The sequence below is a fragment of the Lycorma delicatula genome, chromosome 13 (genome assembly GCF_047948215.1).
Source record: "Lycorma delicatula isolate Av1 chromosome 13, ASM4794821v1, whole genome shotgun sequence".
NCBI classification, from domain to species: domain Eukaryota; kingdom Metazoa; phylum Arthropoda; class Insecta; order Hemiptera; family Fulgoridae; genus Lycorma; species Lycorma delicatula.
The window spans coordinates 21,108,144-21,131,945 of record NC_134467.1 but is presented as its reverse complement, the minus strand read 5'-3'; the positions used below and the strand labels follow the sequence as shown (position 1 = coordinate 21,131,945).

Here is a 23,802-nt window from a genome sequence, read left to right as displayed (position 1 = left end):
TTTTTAAATTTAAATATTAATGAAAATATTTATTAAATTTTTTCCTAAATGAAACAAAGTTGAACCAAACAAAGATCTAACTTTAATTTTTTATATTCTAAAAATTAAAGATGTATTAAATATAATTAGAATTATCCTATTTTTTTGTACAAAATTTAATAAAATTAACAATATTTGCATATTAAAAGGATTAAGAAAAAAATGACTGATTTTATTGTAAAATGAATTACATCGCTCCACAAAAAGAGTTTATCATTTAACAAGACGCTAAAAAATAATTTAATTGTAGAAAATTAAAAAAAAAAAAAACCAGTATAAAGAAATAACAACAGAATAAACTGGCACAGAAATATTACCAACATTAACATCACAAAAGTACCTCCCTACTTATCTAAAGAGGATTTTTCTCCCTTCTTCAAAAAGTAATCTGTTTTTCTTTCTTAATTAAATAAGTACATCTACCTTAGTAATGAACTTTCCACTCCGCCAACCACCAAAATGTTTTTCATTCAAAAGAATCTGGGTTTAAATTGTAAATATACTTGGAAATATTTTTTACACCCTAAAAAATTCACTTTTCATAATAAATAAAAAACAAAAACGAATTAGAATAGCCGAAGAGAGTACAATGGTAGAGTTAATCGGAAACAAAATAAATAAATAAAAATAAAAATGTTTTCTAATAAGTATAAAAATTTTCAGGTTAAAATCAACAAAAAATTAACTACCCAAGGCTTCCTCAGCAGACCGATATGTCTCCACTAAGATAGATACGCTTTTTAATTAGTAACACTTAAATAAAATTAACCTAAACCTTTCTGAAAGCATAGAAAAATTAAACAAATCGATCCAGTGATTCCTGAATTTTAAAAAAACCATAGTACAAATATATATGAATATCCTGATTTATTTATAAAGATAAATCTTTATAAATCCGATCACCGTGGCATAGTGGTATTGTCTAAGCCTTTAATCCGAAGGTCCTGGGTTCGAATCTCGGTCACTCATGGCATTGTTCATATGCTACAAAATTCTATTTCCATATTCCATTTACAATATTTAAAGATTTTATGTAAACATAAAAATCGTACATCATTTTATGTTAATTTACAAAACTATTAGCATTTACACCTTCTTCAGAGATATAAATAAACAAGTAAATGTGTCCGACTGGCCGATATTATTAATAAAATCAGGCAAATGAAAACAACAGCTGATTTCAGTATGGTCAAATTGTATCATAATTTACAACCCCAGAGAGAACGAAGAAAAATATATGTTGGAAATATTTATGATATAAAACCAATTGAATAAATCATTATTTCCGTTCAATCACATTTAACCCTCTTTCATCCCTCCCGCCACAGAAACAAGATATCGGAAAATAACGCAGAAAAGTTTTTTCAAATATTTACATGAAAAAACATATTCACCAAAAATCAAACTAATTTCTCAAATTGTTCCGGAAAAATTCGGAAAAAACACGAAATTCGATAAATCTTCCCGTTTCACATCCCCCAGACACCAAACCCACCGTCAAATGTTTATATATATACCAGGGTAAGTCATCCGCAATGTAGTTATAAATTTTATTGCAATACAAATAGGAAACTTACATGTACATTAATTTTCAACATAGTCCCCTTGCATTTCAACGCACTTGGTCCATCGTTGCACAAGTTTGCTGATGCCATCATAAAAGAAGAACGGTGCATTCCTGGCTCGCAGGAATGCACCGTTTCTTTCACTGTTTCGTCCGAGGTAAATCGTCGGCCCCTTAATGCCTCTTTGAGTGAACCAAACAAGTGGTAATCAGAAGAGACAAGATCAGGACAATACGGAGAACGAGCCACTACTTCAAAGTTGAGTTTCTGAAGAGTTTCAGCAGTATGTGGACGGGCATTGTCGTGCAACAACACAACACCTTTCGACAGCAGTCCTCGGCGTTTGCTTCGAATTGCAGGCTTCAGCTTGGCAGTAAGCATCTCACTATAACGCGCACTGTTTATTGTCATGCCACTTTTATCATAATATTCCAGTACTGGGCCTTGTGAGTTCCAAAAAAACGTAAGCATCAGTTTTCCTGCGGACGGTTGGGTCTTGAACTTTTTTTGCAGGGCGAATTTGGATGTTTCCATTCCATACTCTGCCGTTTATTCTCCGGCTCGTAATGATGAATCCATGTTTCGTCACCGGTGATGATTCTTTTCTTTCTTTCTCCTGTTTAGCCTCCGGTAACTACCGTTTAGATAATTCTTCAGAGGATGAATGAGGATGATATGTATGAGTGTAAATGAAGTGTTAGTCTTGTACATTCTCAGTTCGACCATTCCTGAGATGTGTGGTTAATTGAAACCCAACCACCAAAGAACACCGGTATCCACGATCTAGTATTCAAAACCATGTAAAAATATCTGGCTTTACTAGGACTTGAACGCTGTAACTCTCGACTTCCAAATCAGCTGATTCGGGAAGACGCGTTAACCACTAGACCAACCCGGTGGGTTACCGGTGATGATTCTGTCTAAGAAGATCATTACCGTAGCGATCCAAATGTTTTTGGTAGATGTCCAAGCGCGTTTGTTTATGCTACTGTGTGAGTTGTTTTAGGACCCATTTTGCACAGACTTTATGAAACCCAAGTCCTACACAAGAACTACCGCGTAAAAATAAACAAGAAAAAAACAAAAGTAATGAAATGTAGTAGAAATAACGAATATGGACCACTGAATGTGAAAATAGGAAGAGAAAAGATTATGGAGGTAGAAGAATTTTGTTATTTGGGAAATAGGATTGCTAAAGATGGGCGAAACAGGAACGATATAAAATGCCGAATAGCACAGGCAAAACGAGTTTTCAGTCAGAAATATAATTTGTTTACATCAAAAATTAATTTAAATGTCAGGAAAAGATTTTTGAAAGTATATGTTTGGAGCGTCGCTTTATATGGAAATGAAACTTAGACGATCGCAGTACCCGAGAAGAAAAGATTAGATGCTTTTGAAATGCGGTGCTATAGGAGAATGTTGAAAATCAGATGGGTGGATAAAGTGAAAAATGAAGAGGTGTTGCGACAAATCGATGAAGAAAGAGACATTTGAAAAAAATATAGTTAAAAAAAGAGACAGACTTATAGACCACATATTAAGACATCCTGGAATAGTCGCTTTAATTTTGGAGGGACAGGCAGAAGGTAAAAATTGTGCAGGCGCGTAACGTTTGGAATATGGAAAACAAATTGTTAAGAATGTAGGTGGTATACCGAAATGAAACGATTAGCACTAGATAGGGAATCTTGGAAAGCTGCATTCAACCAGTCAAGTGACTGAAGACAAAAAAAACTTGCACCGATGAAATCTACCTCCGCTTTCCGGCGTGTCGAAAGGGATTTTTTTTAACAGGTTCTTCTTAGGTATACAGTATATTTTTTTGTATTGTAATAGATGGCGTAAAAATTTACGGTTACCAGGTAGCAACTCGGAAGTGCCGAGCACTCGACAGTAACGAGCATATTTGATAGGCCCCTTGAATCTCGTTATAACCAAGTTTTACTGTATTTCGATACGTAGCTAAAAAAATTCGAACCTCACCTTTATGAACGTAAAACGTTTTATATATAGTTTGGCGTACGAACTATTTATTGTTGCTTCGTGGGACCGCGAGTCGGATTCGGGTCCCAATACGTAATCGTCTGGAGTAATTTACATGCCCCGACTATACCGAATAGTACAAGCAACATAAAATCAGGGGGAAACGTTAGACATCAAAATCGGCAAGATTCTGTTCTGGAGGCGCCGCGAAAAATCATGCTGGTAGCGTCTACGCATAACAATTTCGGCAGACATTGGTTGAAAAAACGGTGAATTGCTGTCAGATCGATTCTAACCCCTGCTGAATTCTATCAAAAACAACGTTCATGACAAGAAAATATACTCGGATTTCTAACCTGCGTACCATACCGATGCGCTGGAAGTATACCATTTTGATTAATATCATTCGTCAATTTTAACAGCGGTGCTCGTCCTTAAACCGATGAACGTTGGGGGTGGGGAGGGGTTTCGTTGAAATGACGAAATAAAAAGCACAGGAGAACTCCGAGGATTTCAAACTTTGGAAATTGTCGAGTTTATATGTGGTCGCATGATAACGGACGAGAATCCGTTCCAGAAAGTATTCGAAGCAATAAGGAACATCTGGCTGCCGTAAATCGCCATACAGCAGTCAACAAGTAAATTTTCCGTAAGCTGAAATAATTCAGTAGCAAATAAATCAACAATGAAAAAAAGAGATTCGTCGTATTCCATAAAACTACCAATTTTTCTTACCACCATAAAAGTTCGTTTTATTTTACCATTACAGATGTAAATATTTTACGTACCGTTTATTACTACAAATAAAATCGACAATCGAAGGTTATATCTTAATCAATTATATACAGAGTGTCCTATATAAAACGCAACCCAACCTTACATTAGTAGGTATTGAAATAATAAAAAGGCATATGTAAATGTAATTTTTATTATTACCATCCATTACCTTACATTTAGAGTAAATGTTGGAAGTGGCCGCCATCTTCTTGAATACAAGCTTCAATTCTTTTTACAGCGTTTCTTGCAACTTTTTTCAAAGTTTGTGGCTGGATATTTAATACAGCTTGTTCAATATTGACTTTCAATCGTTCAAGCGTTCGTGGTTTCTTGCTGTAGGCTTTTTCTTTGAGGTAACCTCGTAGGAAAAAATCCGCCGCAGTCAAATCTGGAGATCTTGGTGGCCACAAGCCTCGACCGATAACACGATTACCAAAGAATTTCTCGACGAAATCAGAAGTTGAACCTGCGTAGTGCGATGTCGCACCGTCATGTTTTAGCCAGCAGTGTCTGTCTTCCTCTTCGAAAAAAATAGGACCGATTATTTTCTTCCGCGATATCGCGCACCACGCGCCCAACTTCTGCGAGTGTAATTGTTTTTCCTGATAAACTTGGGGATTTTCAGCGCTCCAAATTCTACTGTTTTGCCTGTTTACGTAGCCATCCGAATGAAACCGTGCTTCATCTGTGAAAAATAACGAATCCATAACATTAAATTCCCTCACGCAGAAATAGACGGAACTGTTGGCAATATTGTAGCCGTTTTTCTTTATCGGGCTCAAGAAGTCGATGAACCGTTTGAATGCGATAAGGTCGTAATTGTAATCGTTTGGTCGACCGATGAACGGTTGATTTAAACAAATTAATTTCAGTAGACAAACGTCTGATCGATTTATTTGGCGAGGCGAGTAATCGGTCTTTGATTTCTATGACTGTATCTGTATTCAACACCGACGCAGATCTTTTGTGTTCCTTGTTATTAACAGAACCGGTCTCTCTAAATTTTGCGACTAACCTTAATACTGATGTTTTGTTAGGAGCTGGTTTATCTGGGTACTTATGGCGAAACAAATCCTGCACTGCAACCGCTGATTTCGTACTGAAGTACGACTCGACAATGAAAACACCATCTTGTCTCTAGCAATACACTGAACGTTATGATTGCATTGTTGTTATTATCGGTAGTGTTCAACTGCGTCGTCGCGATGTTCAGATGTTGGACGAGTCCATTTCAGTAACGAGTAGGAAAGTAAGCTTGACTTTTGAAATTTCATGGATGAGTGATTGATGGGTTGCGTTTTATATGGGACACTCTGTACAATACAGACAAATGTACGTAAATGTCAATCGCTAATTTCTCGGCCGTTTGACCTTGATTTTTTTTTTTTAATTCGTATTATAATTTTAATAAAATTTTGATGTGAGCTATGTACCATCGTTCCCATTTAATAAAAAAAAAGCTTCCGTACGATTAATTGAAAAATAAATAAATCTTAAATTCTTATTGTACACGTAAAGTAAAAGTATACATCAAGCCAAAAATTAGTAGATTTATTCCATGGATAAAAAGAAAAAAATTGATCCAAAATTATTCTGAATAGATCACGGGAAACCATGGTTAAAATCGTGATCAAAAAATATGTAATCAATTATAATACGGAGCTGTGGTTCGCACGTGCTTGCACAAATGGACGGTAGCGATGAGGCACGGGGACTGTCGCACCCCCGAGCGAAAAAGACAAGAGTCCCTGCTCCCGGAGTGGCATAGCCGGGCCTGGTGAATCCTACTCCGGGTTTTGAGGCGGGCGCAAAGCGAGATCCGACCGGCAGGCCGAGACGTGGAGGACCGTTAGAATAAAGAACACTCTCCTGGGCTGTGTAATACTTAAGTGCAGGATCCGGTCCGAGGGTGAAGAAGAAGAAAAAAGATCAATTATAATATTAAAAAAAAAAACTGTTAATACTTTCCTGACATTGGTTATTTATTCTTATATAATGGGAAAAGAATTGTATATGAAAGAATTTATCAAAGATTTCTTTTTTGTGGTGAAGAGGGAAATGTATGATAAAGTTTTAACGTATAAATTATCGTTATATGTTTAAATAAACCAAAAAAAAGTTTTAAAAATTCAAAAAAATCGGTTTATTTATGTTTTTCCCCTGATCCCCCCAAAAAACTTTTTTTCTATATTTACTATGTTAAATGGGAGAAACTAAAATATGTACAACCAATAAAAAGTTACCTAAGATTTCTTTTTTACGGATGGGGGGTGAATTATGTTGAAATTTTATTATAATATTATTAAAAGTTTAATAAACTAAAAAAAGTTACAAAAAATTGATTTTTTTTATATTTTTGGGGGGTGTTTGCACTACTACTAGCCTAGGAAGACATTTAAAAAATATTCAATAAATAAAAAGATACTTATTTCTTTTCTTTTGTAGAAGGTAGAATTGTAGAACATTTTTTCTTTTAAATAAGATAAGTACGTACACATATAACTAAGCTTAATATAAAATGGGATTACGTTTGCAAAATTGACCCAAAAATCTATACCACCCTCTGGAGATATTGACACCCAAAATTTAACCATCCTGACCTCCGTAGTAGAAGACACACCCATCTTGTAACAATTCCATTCGCCACACCACCCCCTCCGTTCGTAACCCTGATGGGTTTTATCGAAAGTCGTATTTTAGACAACTTGATAACACAACACAGTCATCAGTTTGACCTCTATCAGGATACCGTCGATGCAAATGCTTCGGCAGATATTTCTATCAGTGTATTTACACAACTTGCCTTCGTATCGTTTCTTCCAACCACGACCACTTATCATAACTTTTACAACCCTCAATTATCAAATTATCTGATTCTGGAAGCGCAATCTACGCGTCTCTTTTTGAACACCGAAGGTTTTACACAAAAACTGTTCCTATATCTAACATCAATTAGACTATGAACTCAGCTCATTACTTGATCGAGTGTTTAAACACCAAAAACATTATTTTCATACCAATAAAACAAGTATTGAACGTAACGACAATTTTGTCCCACAATTAATTTATTCGAAGTTCACTTAAGGTACTTTAAAATCAAGAAACAGATTCACAAGTTTAATAATAAGCCTCTAATGAAAATATACTGTTTCTTTCTGCTCTGGTTCGCTTTCGGGAGCGAGGTCAATCCCTACCCCATAGATTTCTCCACACATCCATTCTCATCCTAACATAGGTGCACTCTAGCCACACCCAGGTATCTATTTATAACAGCATCTTCCGCAGGGTTAAGAATCTAAGGAACCCAGCAACTATATTCCGTCCATTCCCTTTCGCTTTTCCAATTAACTTGCAGATCAAAACCAGAATTAACCATCGCAAGCTCTCTAATTACTTTGGTACGTTTTGTTTTTACCTGGGGAAGACATAAAAGACATTCCATACATCAATGGCCCTATATTCCGGACACAAGCCTGAATTAATCAAACCAAATCTGACCGACCTATCTCAAAAAAAAAAACCATCTCCAGAAAGAAAGAGTAATATACTGATTGGAGAAAATTCACCTAACAACCTGTATACTTCTCACATCAAGAAAAATACCATGCGTATAATGGCCATCGAACGATTCAATTCATCTGACCTGCTATAAATTGAAACCTTGGTCATCTATTTCTTTTATGTGTCAGGAATAAGTTAACCTACTTACTTAGTAACGTAATTATTGCTCAGTCGCAAGGATATCAATGCACTTAACACCAGAAATAACGAGGACCGCTCGCATTTTTTTTTGTAGAGGTGGAGAAACCCCATTTACGGACGCCTGAGTAATGTCGAGCTCGCTAACAGGTTCCGCAAGATGTTATATTAAATGCGTATGTATTCCTGCGCACTACCGATTAAACCTCCACCCCTGGCTACCCACTCTTCCTGGTACAGCTGGTGTGCATTACTTTAGGAACGGGGAGTACGCCCTTACACACATTCAGATACCCCGGATTTCACACGCACAAGATACCAAACATCAAACTAAAATCTCACCACACACACCACGACACCCAAACATAACTCGGAAAATATACGTCACGCCGCAAACAATATACATCACATCAAAGTCAGTCCATCCAATCATATAAATAAACACCTCACACGCAATCGAACACTACAGTATATTTAACTCACGGGTCACCCATCGGACGTAGGAGCAAGGTGCCCACGATCTCATCGCACCCAGGCGGCCCCCACATGTGCAGGAAACCCCCTAGGCACTCAGCCGCGTACCTGTCAGTCCAGTTTTCCGCGCTTTCCAACATCATCTGCTCTGTAGTACCTCTGGGAGGAACATATCCCTTTTATCTATAGTATCCAATATTTCCCATCTCACATCCTCAAATCGGTGGTAGTGAAAGAAGACGTGATACGCTGTCTCTTTCTCGTCTACGAGATGCGAGACATCTAGGAGATGCTGGGCTCTCAATAAAATATTCCTATAACAAAAATTTAACAAAAATATGTCCCGTTTACTACACGATTCTTTGTACAAAATATCATCAAGATTGGTTTATCCGGTCAAAACTTATTAACCTTCAAACACGCCAACGCATGTACATAGTGCAAAACATACCCGTTAGATTTTTGTTTTGTTTTTTGATATCCTTGGATCATGAAACGTACAGAAATAAAAAAAATATGCGTTAATAAAAATTATACTGAACGGGATGTTGAAAATTTAGCATTTTTTTTAAATTACTTTTTTTTTTTAATTCATTGAAAATATATAGTTTGCGTAAAAGAAAATCATTTAATTGTATTTTAAATAATTGATTGGAAATTTTCTTTTTTTAATAGTTCGGTAATTTATTTAAAATTGGCAGTGGAAGCATAATAAGCCCTTTTTTGTAACCCAAATGTTGTGTTGAATAACACGAACAATTCTGCTGTCAAGTTTGATACAATTAGTTTTTTTACTTTTTTTTTTAATAAGTGATAAATATTGTTTTTAACAAAGATGGCATATTCATAGATAAATAAATGAAGTTAAGTTGATATTTTTAATACTAAAATTGAATCATGTTATAAATAAATAATAAATAAAATCATATAATAAAAGAAGAGGTACTGCAAAATTAATAATTAATATCTTAAAAGGATAATTCATGTTTTTTATAACATCATAAATAATCCGGTACTGATAAACAAAAAGATCGATTTTGTTTTGTACTGCGTTGCTACAGGACGTTATTAGCCGACATACCATCACATTGAATAAACATCATTCCTTCTCCAATATACGTCCAGTGAAACAGAGATGGAGCAATTTAAAAACACATCAATACTATCAGCTGTTTTAAAACAAAAAAAAGGTATAGGGTATAATATATATATACACACACACACAAACACACAGTGTTTAAAATAATCAATTTTACTTGTATTATACCAAACAGACAAATTTATAATTCGTTTACAATGATATTATAATACTACTACAAATTAAAAAAAGAAAACAAGGTTAGATTGTTAAAATTTTAATAAAACATATAATCAATAGAACAAAAATATGTGTTAGCGGCAAAATATTAACATACAACGTTGATGGGTAAATATCGTGTAATACGAATCTTTCATTATTTTAAAAAAAAAAAATGTATATATATAATCTTTAAATCAATTCTCACCTCACCGATTAGGAAAATTATATTAAGCACGAATACACAACCACTTTTTATCAATACACTTCTTCGTCTCTGTAATCAACATCTAAAACAAAACGAACTGTTTGGGGTTTAGTGAAACAGCTGTTTCAGATTTGCCAACCTACAAATAAAAAGGATACAAAACATATTTATTTTCTTAAAAAAATAAAATTCGATAATTTATAAATGTATTTTAAAAGTACTGTTAAGTTTAATTATATGTAATACATACCGCATTTTATATCGAAGTGATCTAATTAGTTTTCTCTTCAAATTAACAATTTTAAAAATATTTGTAAATGTTATATTAGTTTAATTTATATTTTAAAGCTACATCATAAGGGTGGGTGCTAAGCAATTTAGCGCAAAAACATAATTTTTTTTTAATTATTAAATTGTACTGCATTTTCGTCATCTTGATGAAGTATATTAAAATTCCGCTAGAATTCAGGGCATATCTTTTGAATATTCATGTGTTCCTTAAAGGAATATTTCAAATTGAGATTACAATCCTATCTTTAAGTCGGTTAAAAAAATATTAAACAAAAATTAAAATAATAATTTAAATCTAAAGATAATTTTTTAAGTAATAATATAAAATCGATATAGGTAAATTTAAAAACTTTTTAGGGGCGCATTGTTAAAAATCTTGTATAATAATAGGAATTTAAATTGAAACAAGTGTTTATCTAAAATATACCAAAAATTGAATTTCAGAATTGCTCAAATTTTTTTGAGGTAAATATAAAAACTAACTGGTCAGGAGGCTTCATCCCCTCGACCACCATTGTGTTCGTTATCCTTATGGTTGTGAGAATAATGCTGATAAATAACAATTAAAGCTTGAAAAGCTCTCTTTCCAACAATGTTTCCCTCGTTCTTGATATAGAAGCAACTGTTGTAGACAAACATATCCATTTTGGTGACCCTTTCCATTACCTTATTTCGGGAAGTGGAACTAAAGGTGTAGAGAGCTGAAAATCAAATGTTATAAAACACACAATCTATTATTTTCATGTCAAAAACCAAAATCAAAAACAGTATTAGGTCATCGTCCACGAAGAAAAATTACAACTTCATCCCCCAAGGGGGCTAAGTCCTTGATCTATGGCTTAAAACCTTCCCTGAGATAACATGAATGTATCCTGAAAAATTTGAAAGCAATCGGTCAGTTGGTTCTCTTTTTGTTACAAATGGACAGAACTTACACAAACTTTCCATTTATATATTAAATTTCATTAATATCTTTTTTGTTAACTAGCTTTTTTGTACCTGGGCTAAATCTCCCATTATGTGCTTGTTAGAATCTTATAGGCCACATATTAAGGCATCCTGGAATAGTAGTTTTAATATTGGAGGGACAGGTAGAAGGAAAAAATTGTGTAGGCAGGCAACGTTTGGAATATGTAGAACAAATTGTTAGGGATGTAGGATGTACATGGTATACCGAAATGAAACGACTAGCACTAGATAGGGAATCTTGGAAAGCTGCATCAAACCAGTCAAATAACTGAAGACAAAAAAAACTGCACTCCTTACTCTGTCATGTCCTTTGTCTTCTGTATCACACATACAAGAATTTCATTTCTATATTTTATTTTTTTTTTGAGATGGTACATGTTTCTAGGATATAAATTACTGAAGAAAAAAGTTATTCTAAAATGACAATCTTTATTTTTGGAAGTATCTTGTTTGTCACGCCAGAAATGTTGAACTTGTTAATAAAAATGAGCTCCTTTTTTATGCCTCTTGGTAACTTTTTTGGTTGAATCTTCTGACTTCAGTGAAATAAAAACTCATGATCTACTTCTTACAGTTTGACTTTCTCCTGATAAATTTGTATCATTATAACTTGTTATAAAATAACTGAATATTTTTGGTTTGCTATTATGGTTTTCTTATTTTCAATTTGAAATATTTAGTTCTTTTTGTACTTCTATTTTTGTGCCTCCCTACAATATTGCATCATTGATAAAAATTTTGTGCGTTAATTTCTTGAAATTTTATTAATATTCATTATTAAGAATAATACTAATTGAATAAATTATTTAAACTATCCAGTTAGTTATTTCTGATTATATGAGAAAAATCAGCAATAGTCAATTAGGCAGTCAATCCGTGTTAATATTCTTTTGAAATTACAATTTATGTGGAACTCCTGTCAAGTTTCAATTTATTAGGATCAGTGCTTGAGGACATGGGATTATGAAAGAATTTTATTCTATATTTGTACTTATTCACAGATAATCAAGTTTTAATTATTCAAAATTTGGATAAAAATTTGCATTATCGCTTTGTCATTAAATGATTTTTTTTTTTTTTTAATAAGCAAACAACCAAATAATTAAATTTTTGTAATGATTTAATTTTATGTAGAGTTAATCCACTAAAATTTTTAAAAATATAATAGAAATAAATTGAGTATTGTCTATTACTACCAAATGACATAAATTTTGGATCTAATTTGCTTTAATACGTACTTTAGACACACATGATGTTAATTAAGCATAAATCATTTTTTAAGAAGCCAAAAACCTTGTTTAGTTATTATCAAATTTAGTGATCAAGATATCCATGCACTTGAACAGTGTGAGATTGAAAGGTGTGAAATAGTAAAAGGAACCTAACCTTCCCTTGGCTGGCTTCCATGGCACGAGTGGTAGCATTTCGGCGTTTCATCTCGAAGTCCTGGGCTCGAATCCCAGTCAGGCAAGGCATTTTTACACTCTACAAATCATATCATCTCATCCTCCGATGCAATACTTAACAGTGATCCTGGAGTTTAAACAAAAAAAAACCTAATTTTCCCTAACGTAACGTTTTTTAAATTGGCCCTTTTTTTAATTTTATTACAATTGTAATAAATCCATTGAAAATGCTTTTAATTAGCCTTGAAAGGCCTTTTAAAAAAAATGTCATTTTATATCAAAGATGAATCTTTATAATTTTAAAAAAATCAAAAGATTTATAATCTGAATGTACTTGGATTCACAACAAGGATAAAAAATTACCAATCTGCTGACAAATTGTAAGGAAATAAGACAGTATTGTATTTGTTAGGGCTTTAAAACATTATGTAGGAGTGAATAATAGGTACAATTAGTAAAAGAATTTATGTACATGTAGAAGTGATCTCAGAATTAAGTTTAATTAAGTAATAACTAGAAATCAAATGAAACCAGTAGTATATAAATACAAGACCTATATTCCCATTAATTTTATATCTCAGATATCCGATATACTAATGATTATTCTACATCTTACTCAGTATTGTAAGTTTAAGTAAATATCATTCAGTTCTCCATTAAAAGTTAATACAACATTAAAATTTGTTTCAGGGTGTAGCATACAATCCAAAGATGTATGATGTCTGGTCGTTAGGTTGTATATTATATATAATGTTAACGGCAACGATGCCATTTGATGACTCAAATATAAAACAAATGTTATTTATACAAATGCATCGTAAATTGACATTCCCTTCTAGGTGTGATGCATTTATCACCCCTGCTGCAAAAAAATTAGTAATGTAAGTATTTTAAAAATTGTTTCATTTATAAATTAAATTATTTTACACCTGCATATACCAAGTATAATCTCACTTTATTAAAACTTGATTTAATAGCAATGTAACATCAATTAAAATGGTACCACCATTATATAATATTACAATTTTAATAAATATATAATTAATGATAGCAAATATAGAATTAATGGATGAGCATGAAGATGCAGTTAATTGGTCAAGAATATTATACGTACTTAAGTTATTCATCAAAACTTTTATTGTTTTGTTAATCTACCGATTAATTCTTTTTCTGTATTTTTGTAAAATAATATATAAAGAGAAAAAAATTTCTTTCAGTTGTTTGATGAACATTTTCATTCTCTATTATTTCTATGCCTTTTTTATCATAAACATCCTGCATCTCACCAGTATCATAAACAGAGACATCATCCTTGTCTAACTCCTTTCTGAATCAAAACTACTCTTCCTTCATCTTTCGCTGCTCTTACAACCTGTTTCTTGAACAGATTGTAAACTCTATTCACTATATATATATATATACATATAACCTTAAAATTTTAAATGTCCTTTTTTAATTATAAATGTTCATTAAATGTCTCCATTCTATACATTTTCAAATACTTTACTTTTAGAATAGAGATAAAATAAGAACAACTTACTTTCTAGAAAGTAATTTTAAAATTATTAGATATTAAAAGAAAGAAAAAAATAAAGCAATAAATAAAAAGGAAAATGACTAATGATATTGTAATTCTAGCTGATTTCACACACAAACTTCACAGATTAACAGCCCTGTAGGAAGAGATGGAATAAAAATAAATGTAGAAAAACTAAAGCAATAGAAGTAAACAATAAAGAAGATTTTATGATAATGACAAATGAAGGAATATTAGCAAAAGTAAAAAATTCCAAATATTTGAGGATTATGATAACAGAAGACTAGAAAAGGGTGATGGAAATAGAAGGAAGATAAGCAACGGCAAAGAAAACCTTTAGTAAGAGGAAATTACTATGTAGTAAAAGTTTGAACTTATAATTAAATAAGACTTACAACTGAGAAAGAATTATGAACTGATTTGTTGTATGGAAGTGAAGCATGGTTGATGAGAAACAGGGGAAAAAATTGGATTGGGCTTTTGAGATGTGGATATGGAGGAGGTAAGGATAGAGAGGAATGAACAGGATTAAAGAAGAAAGAGTACTTATATAAGAAGCACACAAAAAGAAAGGAAGCTGATAAGGACATGTGGTTAGAGGAAGTGAAATTTTGACAATTATACAAGAAAGTTCTGTAGAAGTAAAAGGATGCGAGAAAGAAGGATAAGTTAAAAGATGAGATAAAAATTGAAAACTACAGGGGGATAATGGAAAAAGCTTGGGACAAGGTGGTTATAGGCAACAGTGGTGTGAGGGACACCAGATGACGATGAGAAAGTAATTTAAAAATATAAATGTTTTCAACAAACCAAACAAACTTCAAAACATTTAATCGTTTATAAACCATAATTATATTATTGTTTACTTTTAAATTATGTATTTCTCCTGCTTCTTAGCATAAAAAATCTATATCATTCACAAATTCTTCTAATTCATCCCTCGTTTTAAATACTCAAATATATTAGATATTCAAAATCCATTTCTTATGAATTATAACATTTTTGTTTCTGGATTTCTTTTAGTTTGTAAATTGATTCTTCTGTTTATAAATTAAAAAGCTAGAGACAAGCTTACATCCTTGTTTGATTTTATGAATCTCAGCTTGCCCTTTCTTTTTTTTACTCATTATTACAACCTGATTCCTGTTCAGATTATAAATAACATTTTTTCTTTATTTCGATTCTGTTTTACTTAATTTTTAAACATTCTATACCATTCTAAATTATAAATACATTTTCAAGAAATAGATGTATGTTATGTACTTAGTTTGTTCAACTTCTTTCTAGCATAAACCTAACTAAAATTATTTTAATATGTCTTTTATATAATTATTCCAAAAGAGATCATCACTTTTTCCTTGTTTATGTATAAATTATATGATTTATAGATTTAAGTAGAATTAGCAATATTTATGTTAACTGTCTAGCTTTTAGATTAGCTCTTGGAGCTATTTAGGACACTGGTCACTAAACTGTTTCGAGGCTCAGTAGCCGTCTATATTTGGATTGATAAACTGAAATAATGGAAAAATTTTGATTAGAGTAGTAGTATTACAAAATGCATAATTATAAAATGAAAACTGGATAAAATTGTAGTCTAAATTAATTGAAATATATACACATTAAATAATACTAAGGTAAGTAAATACGTGAAAATTATTTTATAAAAAAAAGCTACAAAATTTAGAAGGTTTAAACGAAAAAGCATTATTTAAGAACATTCGTAGAACAGGATGTGAAAAATTTTTGGTTTTTAGTATTAGTATTATTTCAAAGTTCTTCTGCCTGGGAGTAATGTTTCTGTGAATCATTTTTTTGTGTTTTTTTTAATAAATTGGCAGAAAGACTTTTTCAGTGTTTTGGTAATTTATCAAAAATAGCAAAGGAAGCATAAGATCTTTTCTTGCATGTTGATTGAAGAATAATTGACTAGCCTATATGTTTAATACTTATTGGTGCCAAACAACAACCTGACAGCCGATTGAAAAAATTTGTTATTTTAATATAGAAAAATAACAACTAAACACCTGGAATATCTCAAGCAGTGTGAACTAAACCCACCTGGTTGGTCTAGTGGTGAATGTGTCTACGCAAATCAGTTCATTTCAAAGTTTAGAGTTCCAATGTTCAATTTCTAGTAAAGACAGTTACTTTCATATGGATTTTAATACTAGATCATGGATACCAGTGCTCCAAGGTGGTTGGGTTTCAATTAACCACACTTCTCAAAAATGGTCGACCTGAGACTGTACAAGATTACACTTCACTTACACTGATATATATCATCTTCAATCATCCTTTGAAGTAATAACCTGACAGTGATCCCCGGAATCTAAACAGAAAAAAAACAAAAACAAAAAAAAAATTAGTGTGAACTAAACTAAAATGTCATAAGTAAATGCCCATATTTATCAAACTAGTCTCAATAAATCAGTTAAAATATTGTTTATTACTGGATTTTAACTTATTGGAATTTTCTTAATGACCATATCAGTCAATGCCACTTAAAATACATCAGATAGACAGGATCCACATTCATTTACAGATACAATGAATCACATACAGGTATTTTACATAAACCTCTACCGGGTTGGTCTAGTGGTGAACTCATCATCGCAAATCAGCTGGTTTCGAACTTGCGAGTTCTAAGGTTCAAATACTAGTAAAGGCAGTTGCTTTTCTACAGAATTGAATACTAGATTGTGGATACTGGTGTTCTTTAGTGGTCCAGTTTCAATTATTAACCAAACATCTCAGGGGTGTTTGACCTGAGACTGTACAAGACTGTACTTTACATTCATATATAACATACTCATTCATCCTCTTAAGTAATACCGTACGGTGCTTCTAAAGGCTAAACAAAAAAAAGAGAACGGGTGCAGCAGTAGATATTTTTCGAAAACAGTTGGACCAATTTTGATCCAACTTTTTGCATTACATACGTGTCAACTCAGAACAGGTTCTTAGATTAGTTTTATGGTTATAAATAAATTAATAATTTAAACCAGGGAGTGCTGCAATAGATATGTTTCTTCAAAAAGCTTGTGAATGTTTAATTAATATTTTTTTACTTAACATTTACATCGTTGCGGGTTTTTAAATTTCAATGAATTTCTTTAATTTTTTTTTAATTCATAAATATTATCTTTGAATTTTGAGCCGTAGATATTTTACATAATTTTTTTTTCAACTTTTACTAGACTTTTCCTTAGAAATTATAAAATAAAATTTTTATAATTTTTTTTATTTTTCAGGCATCTTCTTGAGCCTGATATAACAAGACGTGCAACTGTAAAACAAATAGCACAAGAACCATGGTTAATAATGAATAGTGAACAGCCATTAAAACATGGACAAGGTGATGGACAACCCTATCAACAACATCATTGTCAGTCGCAGTATAAAAATAGCACCAACACTAATACAAATAACAGCAGTGGAAATAACAATAATAATAACTACACAAATCAGCATCATCTTAATGTGAATAATATACCTACCTCTTTAAGTCCACACGGACGATAAAAAAATATTACAATAAAAATAATTGATAAAATATTACTATAATTATATTGATATTTCATCATGTTCATTGATATTTTTTGTTTTTAGTATAGATATTTTTTTTTCAAAAAATTTACAAACAAAATTATTTTACATATATAAAATATTAATATATGTATGTGTGAATGTATATATATTTGTTTCTTCATATTTTTAATTACATTGTTTCTAATTATATTTTATTATTGTCTTATTTATTAATATTAGTTTTTAAATAATACTGTACCCGTTACATTCATTTAATACCCAGAAAGTCTCCTGTAATTAACTTGCACTGTTAATGGTGTGATTTGATTTATATAATATTCTGTAAGTCTCCAAATATTTAAAGAATAGTACAACTGGGGATCGATAGGCAGCAGGCCTTATTTTATATAATAATATAGAGCTTGTTACATCCAGGCCATAATTTGTTGTTAATTAGAATCCAACAATAGGTGAGGATGATTTGAGAAACCATTTAGTGCTGGGGTACACTTGTAAATTTTCCAGAACCAGAACATTTGATTTTGTGTTTTAACATATCGCAAAAATATAGTACACATAAAATTTTATGAAAAATACAATCATTTTGATGTATACATCCTGACCCCATAGGGGAAGAAGGGGAAGAAAGCCTCCATGTGACGGTTTTGGTCACTTCACCACCTCCTCCATACCTAGCCCTTATGAGCTTTACCAGAGATCATCTTTAGTACCTCAGCAATAACATCTTTCAGTCTAGACTCAGCCAGGATGCCACCAAGTGACATTCCCATCGGTGTCCTACTAACTAACATAAACTCCAAACAAAACACATCTAGCCAAGTCTCAAACAAGACTGAATGACTTTCTAAGAACAAAGAAACTAAACTCTACCTACCCGAAAGGTAAATGAGTTTGACACACAATGAATCATAAAATGCAACACAAAAACACTGACAAAACAATAACTAACAAAAAACAAATTTATAACCTAACAAAAACAAAGACAGCAACAGTTTAGCAAACCATAAATCAAAATAACAATAAAACCAAACATTAACACAAAGAAGGAAAGTCCAAGGAGAACATCACACCCCTTCAGCGATCCTGTCTTTCACCAAATGTAATAAAACTTTCTTCAATAAGAAGAAAAATTTGTCTTTTTCACATCAAATGTTTGACTTTCTTTTTAATTAGATTTTTAGTTATCTATTTTGTCACCGTTTGCCTACAGATATCCAAAAGCAAGGATCATTTTCATGTGATCTGATTATTATAATTTACGTCCTTAGTGATAACCATTTAAGGAAAAAATCTAGGTCAGACTTTAAGTTTTAACCCAGAAATCAAGAGTTCTAAGCTTTAAATCCTAGTAAAGGTAGTTACTTTTATCCACAATCTAGTATTTAAATCCGTATAAAAGTTTTATAGGTTCAAATCCTAATAAAGGCAGTTGCCTTTATTAGGATTTGAATCTTAGAACTCTACCACACATCTAAGGAATGGTCGATCTGAACTGTAAAGAGTACACTTCATTTACATTCATTACATATCATCCTCACTCTGAAGTAATACCTTAACGGTAGTTTCGGAGGCTAAACAAAAAGAGAGACTGTAAAAGTTATAACAAATTTTAAGAAAAGATAATTTTTTATTTTTCCCAAGAAGCAGTACTGGGGAATGGTGTTCTAGCATCAGAACACCCCTGTACTAGTGCCAGAAACTACTGATATTGGTGGTAGATTTTAGTGTTAAAATACAATGATTTAACTAGGCCTGGAACTACCAATCTTCCATATGGGAAGATGTTTGTTTAACCATACGTTCTACTGGTACAGTAATTCTCAAGAAAAACAAATATGTTATAACAGACTTACAAAAAAAATTAAGAAAAAAATGAAATAATACTACTATAAATTACATGCCTGGTGAAAATCATACAAGCCTGCTGACATATTATATTCAGTTCTATAATTAATTACCGGTAGGTAATTCTTTATTAATCATAAAAATAAAAATTACTATTTGCTGTCATGATTTTACCAACAAACAAACAAAAAATAAAATAAATGAACAAAATAAAATCATTATAAAAAAAAAAATCAAGATAAAAAAACCAAAATTCAAAAAAATACCAAACACAAAATTACAACACGAATGTACTCTTGACAGTGTTTTTGATTATCGAGGTGTGGTTTATCATAATTATGATCAAGGACAAACTATCAATAAAAGCAGTACTACCACAACTGTTCTTTATCAGCTAAGAGATGCTGTTTGACACAAGAGACCACAACTCTGAGAAAATGGTGATTGGAAAATTCATCATGACAACACTCCAACATAATGTACCACAACTTATCCAGAGAATCTTAACAGAACACAAAATTGAATACTTTATTACGCTCCTTACTCACCAGACATGGCTCCCAGCGATTTTTGGCTCCTTCCTAAGCTTAAAATTCCACTTAAAGGAAAGATATTTGAAAACAGAGAAGAGATTAAAAGAAATGCGACTTATCGTGGTCACTAAAAATAGCTTTGAGAAATACTTTCAATGTAAATATCACTGCGATATGTAGTACATCAGAAGGAACCTACTTTGAAGGGAATAAGTCACTAAACTAAATAGATTATTTTGTTTTTATGACCCAAGGTCGGATACTTTTTGATTACATCTCATTTGTTGAAAAGTGTTAGGAAAATAATACATCCTTTTTCACTTCTTTCAATGTCGATTTCTTTTATTTCATAATTTCCTACTGTAATTATGACTCTTTGTTTACTAGTAAAATATAAAATAAATCTTTTATTCTGTGATCAATGCATAAATAATTAATTATATACAAACCACATCAGGAATGGTTAGATATATGCTACTCCATTGATGAAAAAAAGAAGACCTGCTTCAGCATTTGCCTAGATAAATTAACAAAAACTATGGTGAAACCTTGATCACAGCAGCATAACAAGATAACATGATTATTAAAAAATAAATGTGATTAAGGTTCATAAAATTACTTAAAAATTTAAAACTTATGAAATATGTCAAGGTAAATACCTGAAGATATTAAATATTAACTACAAATTTTATTTATTAATGATTAAAACGATGGTTGAATGAGATACTGAAAATCGTTTTCTGTCTTTTTTTTGTTTGATGAATTAATTCACCATTGAAGCTTATACATGGGAAATGGAATTTTTTACCAAATGAATGCCATGCCTGACTGGGATTCGAATCTGAGGCCTCCTTTTGTAAGGACAAGATGCTACCACTCCTCCATGGAGATTAGGGGAGTGTTTTGTTTTGTTATATTATTAAGGCAACCTGAACCTTTTTTTTTTACCTTTCTTTTTAATATACGTAAATAAATTCTACCATGAACTAAAATATTGTACAGTCTTCCTGTGTGCGAATGACATATTAATCTTGATTACTCATAAGTTATTTGAAACAACTGAAACATGTTTTCAAGGTGATTTTAATTCTTTTATGAAATGGACTCATGAAAGGTGACTTTGCCTAATTAAAGGTAAAACAGTTGTGGTTCACTTCAAAACCCGTCACAAGCTTACTGATTATCAAAGCTCATGATTGTAATTGCACTATGAATAATAATAATGGATATGATTTTAAAATTTTGCAAAATGTACAATAATTTAAATATTTAGGAATTACTTTAGATAGTAAATTAAAATAAAAAAGTTATATAACAAATCTACTAAAAAAAATTTCAAATAGTTACTAGTAAATTTTACTATCTCAAGTGTATATTAACATAAAAAATAATGAATTTTTTACATAAATTGATGTTTGAATCATTAATTAGATATGGTGTTGAAATATGGGGTTCAACAGCAAATTATTTAACTGAAAAAATTAAAAAGGGTTGAAATAGAGTAATTAAAATAATTCTGATGCCGTATCAACACTATCACCTGTAGATTTTATCGGTTAATATTTATATGTATGTATGAAAAATGATTTTAAATCTAAAAAAATATTATTCATCAAACTAGGTATAAAAGATCTATTCATTGTTTCTAAGTATAATTTATATGGTAGAAAGCCATTGAAAGTTGTTGTTCCCAGTTTATATATGTTATCAAAAGAAATAAAAGATTATGACAAATTATAGTTTGTTTAAGATAGAAGTATTTCGATGGCTAGCCTCTCAAAATGTAAATATCCAAAATAATCGTTAAGGCATCCAAATAATCGTTATTTGTTAATCGTAAGGCAACAAATAGTTAAATACTTTATTATTTCATTACAATGAAATATATATTTTTATTACAACCACTTCACGACCCACTTAATATTTTCTCATAATTAATAATATTTTTATCATAAACTTAACAGTACACTGATTTTAGTAATACAAAATTTTGTTTTGTATTTGTATTTTTCACTGTTAATGTATTTGTACTGTATTGAATGGGCATTTGCCGGTAAGGCTTAGAGCCTTGGTGAAACCCAAATATTTATAATGAGAAATACAATTTTTCTGTTCTGTTCTTGTTACATGAAATATTATATTAAACAGTTCTGTTGTCTGTTTTAATATAAGTGGATGTTATTTTTTTTTCAAATAAGTGACTATTATTTTTAAAGAATTGCATATTTATAAATAGAAACAACAACGATAAGTAAAAATATTTAGTTTTTTTTTAATATTGCTCTATATGATTCATATTTATAACTTCATTTTTATAACTTGAAAATTTGTTCTGAGTTTTCTAATCTTTTATTCTTCCAATCTATACTAGTGTTTCTCAAAATGTTCAAAACAACATACTGCAGACCAATAATCGTGTAAATACTAACTCCCAATCAATAAAACAGACATACGTATCCTATTTGCTTTAAATGCACATTCTCTCAGCATTCTCAGTTATCCGATTGTATTTCGTATTCCTTTTCCCTTAGTATTAAATTTTCCCTTATTAATTGTTTTTCTTTCAAATTTTTTTTCATATTTAAAGGAAATATTACACAAAACATGAATTTTTTTTCTATAGAATATGACTATGATTGAATTATTTTTTAGAATATTATTTTTATGAATATTTTTGTATGACATGCATAGAAGGAAATGTATTTTATTGCTTTCTTTATCGTTCTGATAAAGATAAGTAAAGACATAAGGAAAAGTAGCTCAAATTAATTTTAAAAATTTGATTCACTGTAGCCTATAGAATAAAAACATAAATAAATCATTACACCTAGAACAGAATCACCAAAACAAACATAATATACCTTTTGTGTATAGATTAAACTGCTCTGATTGCACAATGTTTTACATTTTACAGATGGTAAATAGCTTCAAATAAAGATACAGTCAATGAACGATGAAGGCTGTCCACAGCAACATAAAAACAGCCCAATAAACAGCATTCTGTTCTGTATATAATATATTCTGTAGAAAAATCAAAACAAACTATTGACGAAACAAAAAACAAGATCTGTTCAGAAAATAACCGAACCTTATCTTTTTAATCTTCATTAGTAATTTTACAAATTATTGGTCCTCACACCCTTCAAAGTACTCTCCTTCCCTATTCACACACTTTTCCCAGCGGTGTTTCCACTTTGCGAAGTAGTCCTGGATAGCTTCATTTGAAATGTCCTTTAAGGTCTGGGACAAATTTGCTTGATAAAGATATGTCCCTCACATGTTGTTCAACCTGTGTGAAATGTTTGACAGACTTTGCTAGAGTTGGTAAATGATGCACGAGTGTTGCCATACGATGGTGTGGTGTGAACCACAAAATTATTTGCCGAACTTTTATGTCTGTATTACAAATATAAAAGGTATAAAAAATAAACAAACAGGATAATACCAAAATTTACCATTTGGCATAAGGCTAGTGCTTCATGGTAAGGACTTAGTTGTCCTGCATCCTCCAACACTCTCTCTTTAGAAAATGAATCAGAATATGAGGTAGCCATTTAAGTTTGACATAAGGAGTAAAATGATTCTTTTGAAGCAGCATCCTCTTCCGGTGAACATCTGATAACT

The 23,802-nt window shown here is 31.3% G+C and overlaps 1 protein-coding gene across 1 annotated transcript in view; it reads left to right on the top strand.

Annotated features, from left to right (window-relative positions):
- The window catches only part of LOC142334034 (testis-specific serine/threonine-protein kinase 3-like), a 34,384-nt gene extending 16,611 nt beyond the window's left edge, over positions 1–17,773 (top strand). Inside the window, exons 3-4 of the mRNA XM_075381699.1 lie at positions 13,402–13,592; positions 17,503–17,773. Coding sequence (XP_075237814.1) covers positions 13,402–13,592; positions 17,503–17,773 — 462 coding nt within the window. The remainder of the gene's footprint in view (positions 1–13,401; positions 13,593–17,502) is intronic.
- Positions 17,774–23,802: the final 6,029 nt, after the last annotated feature.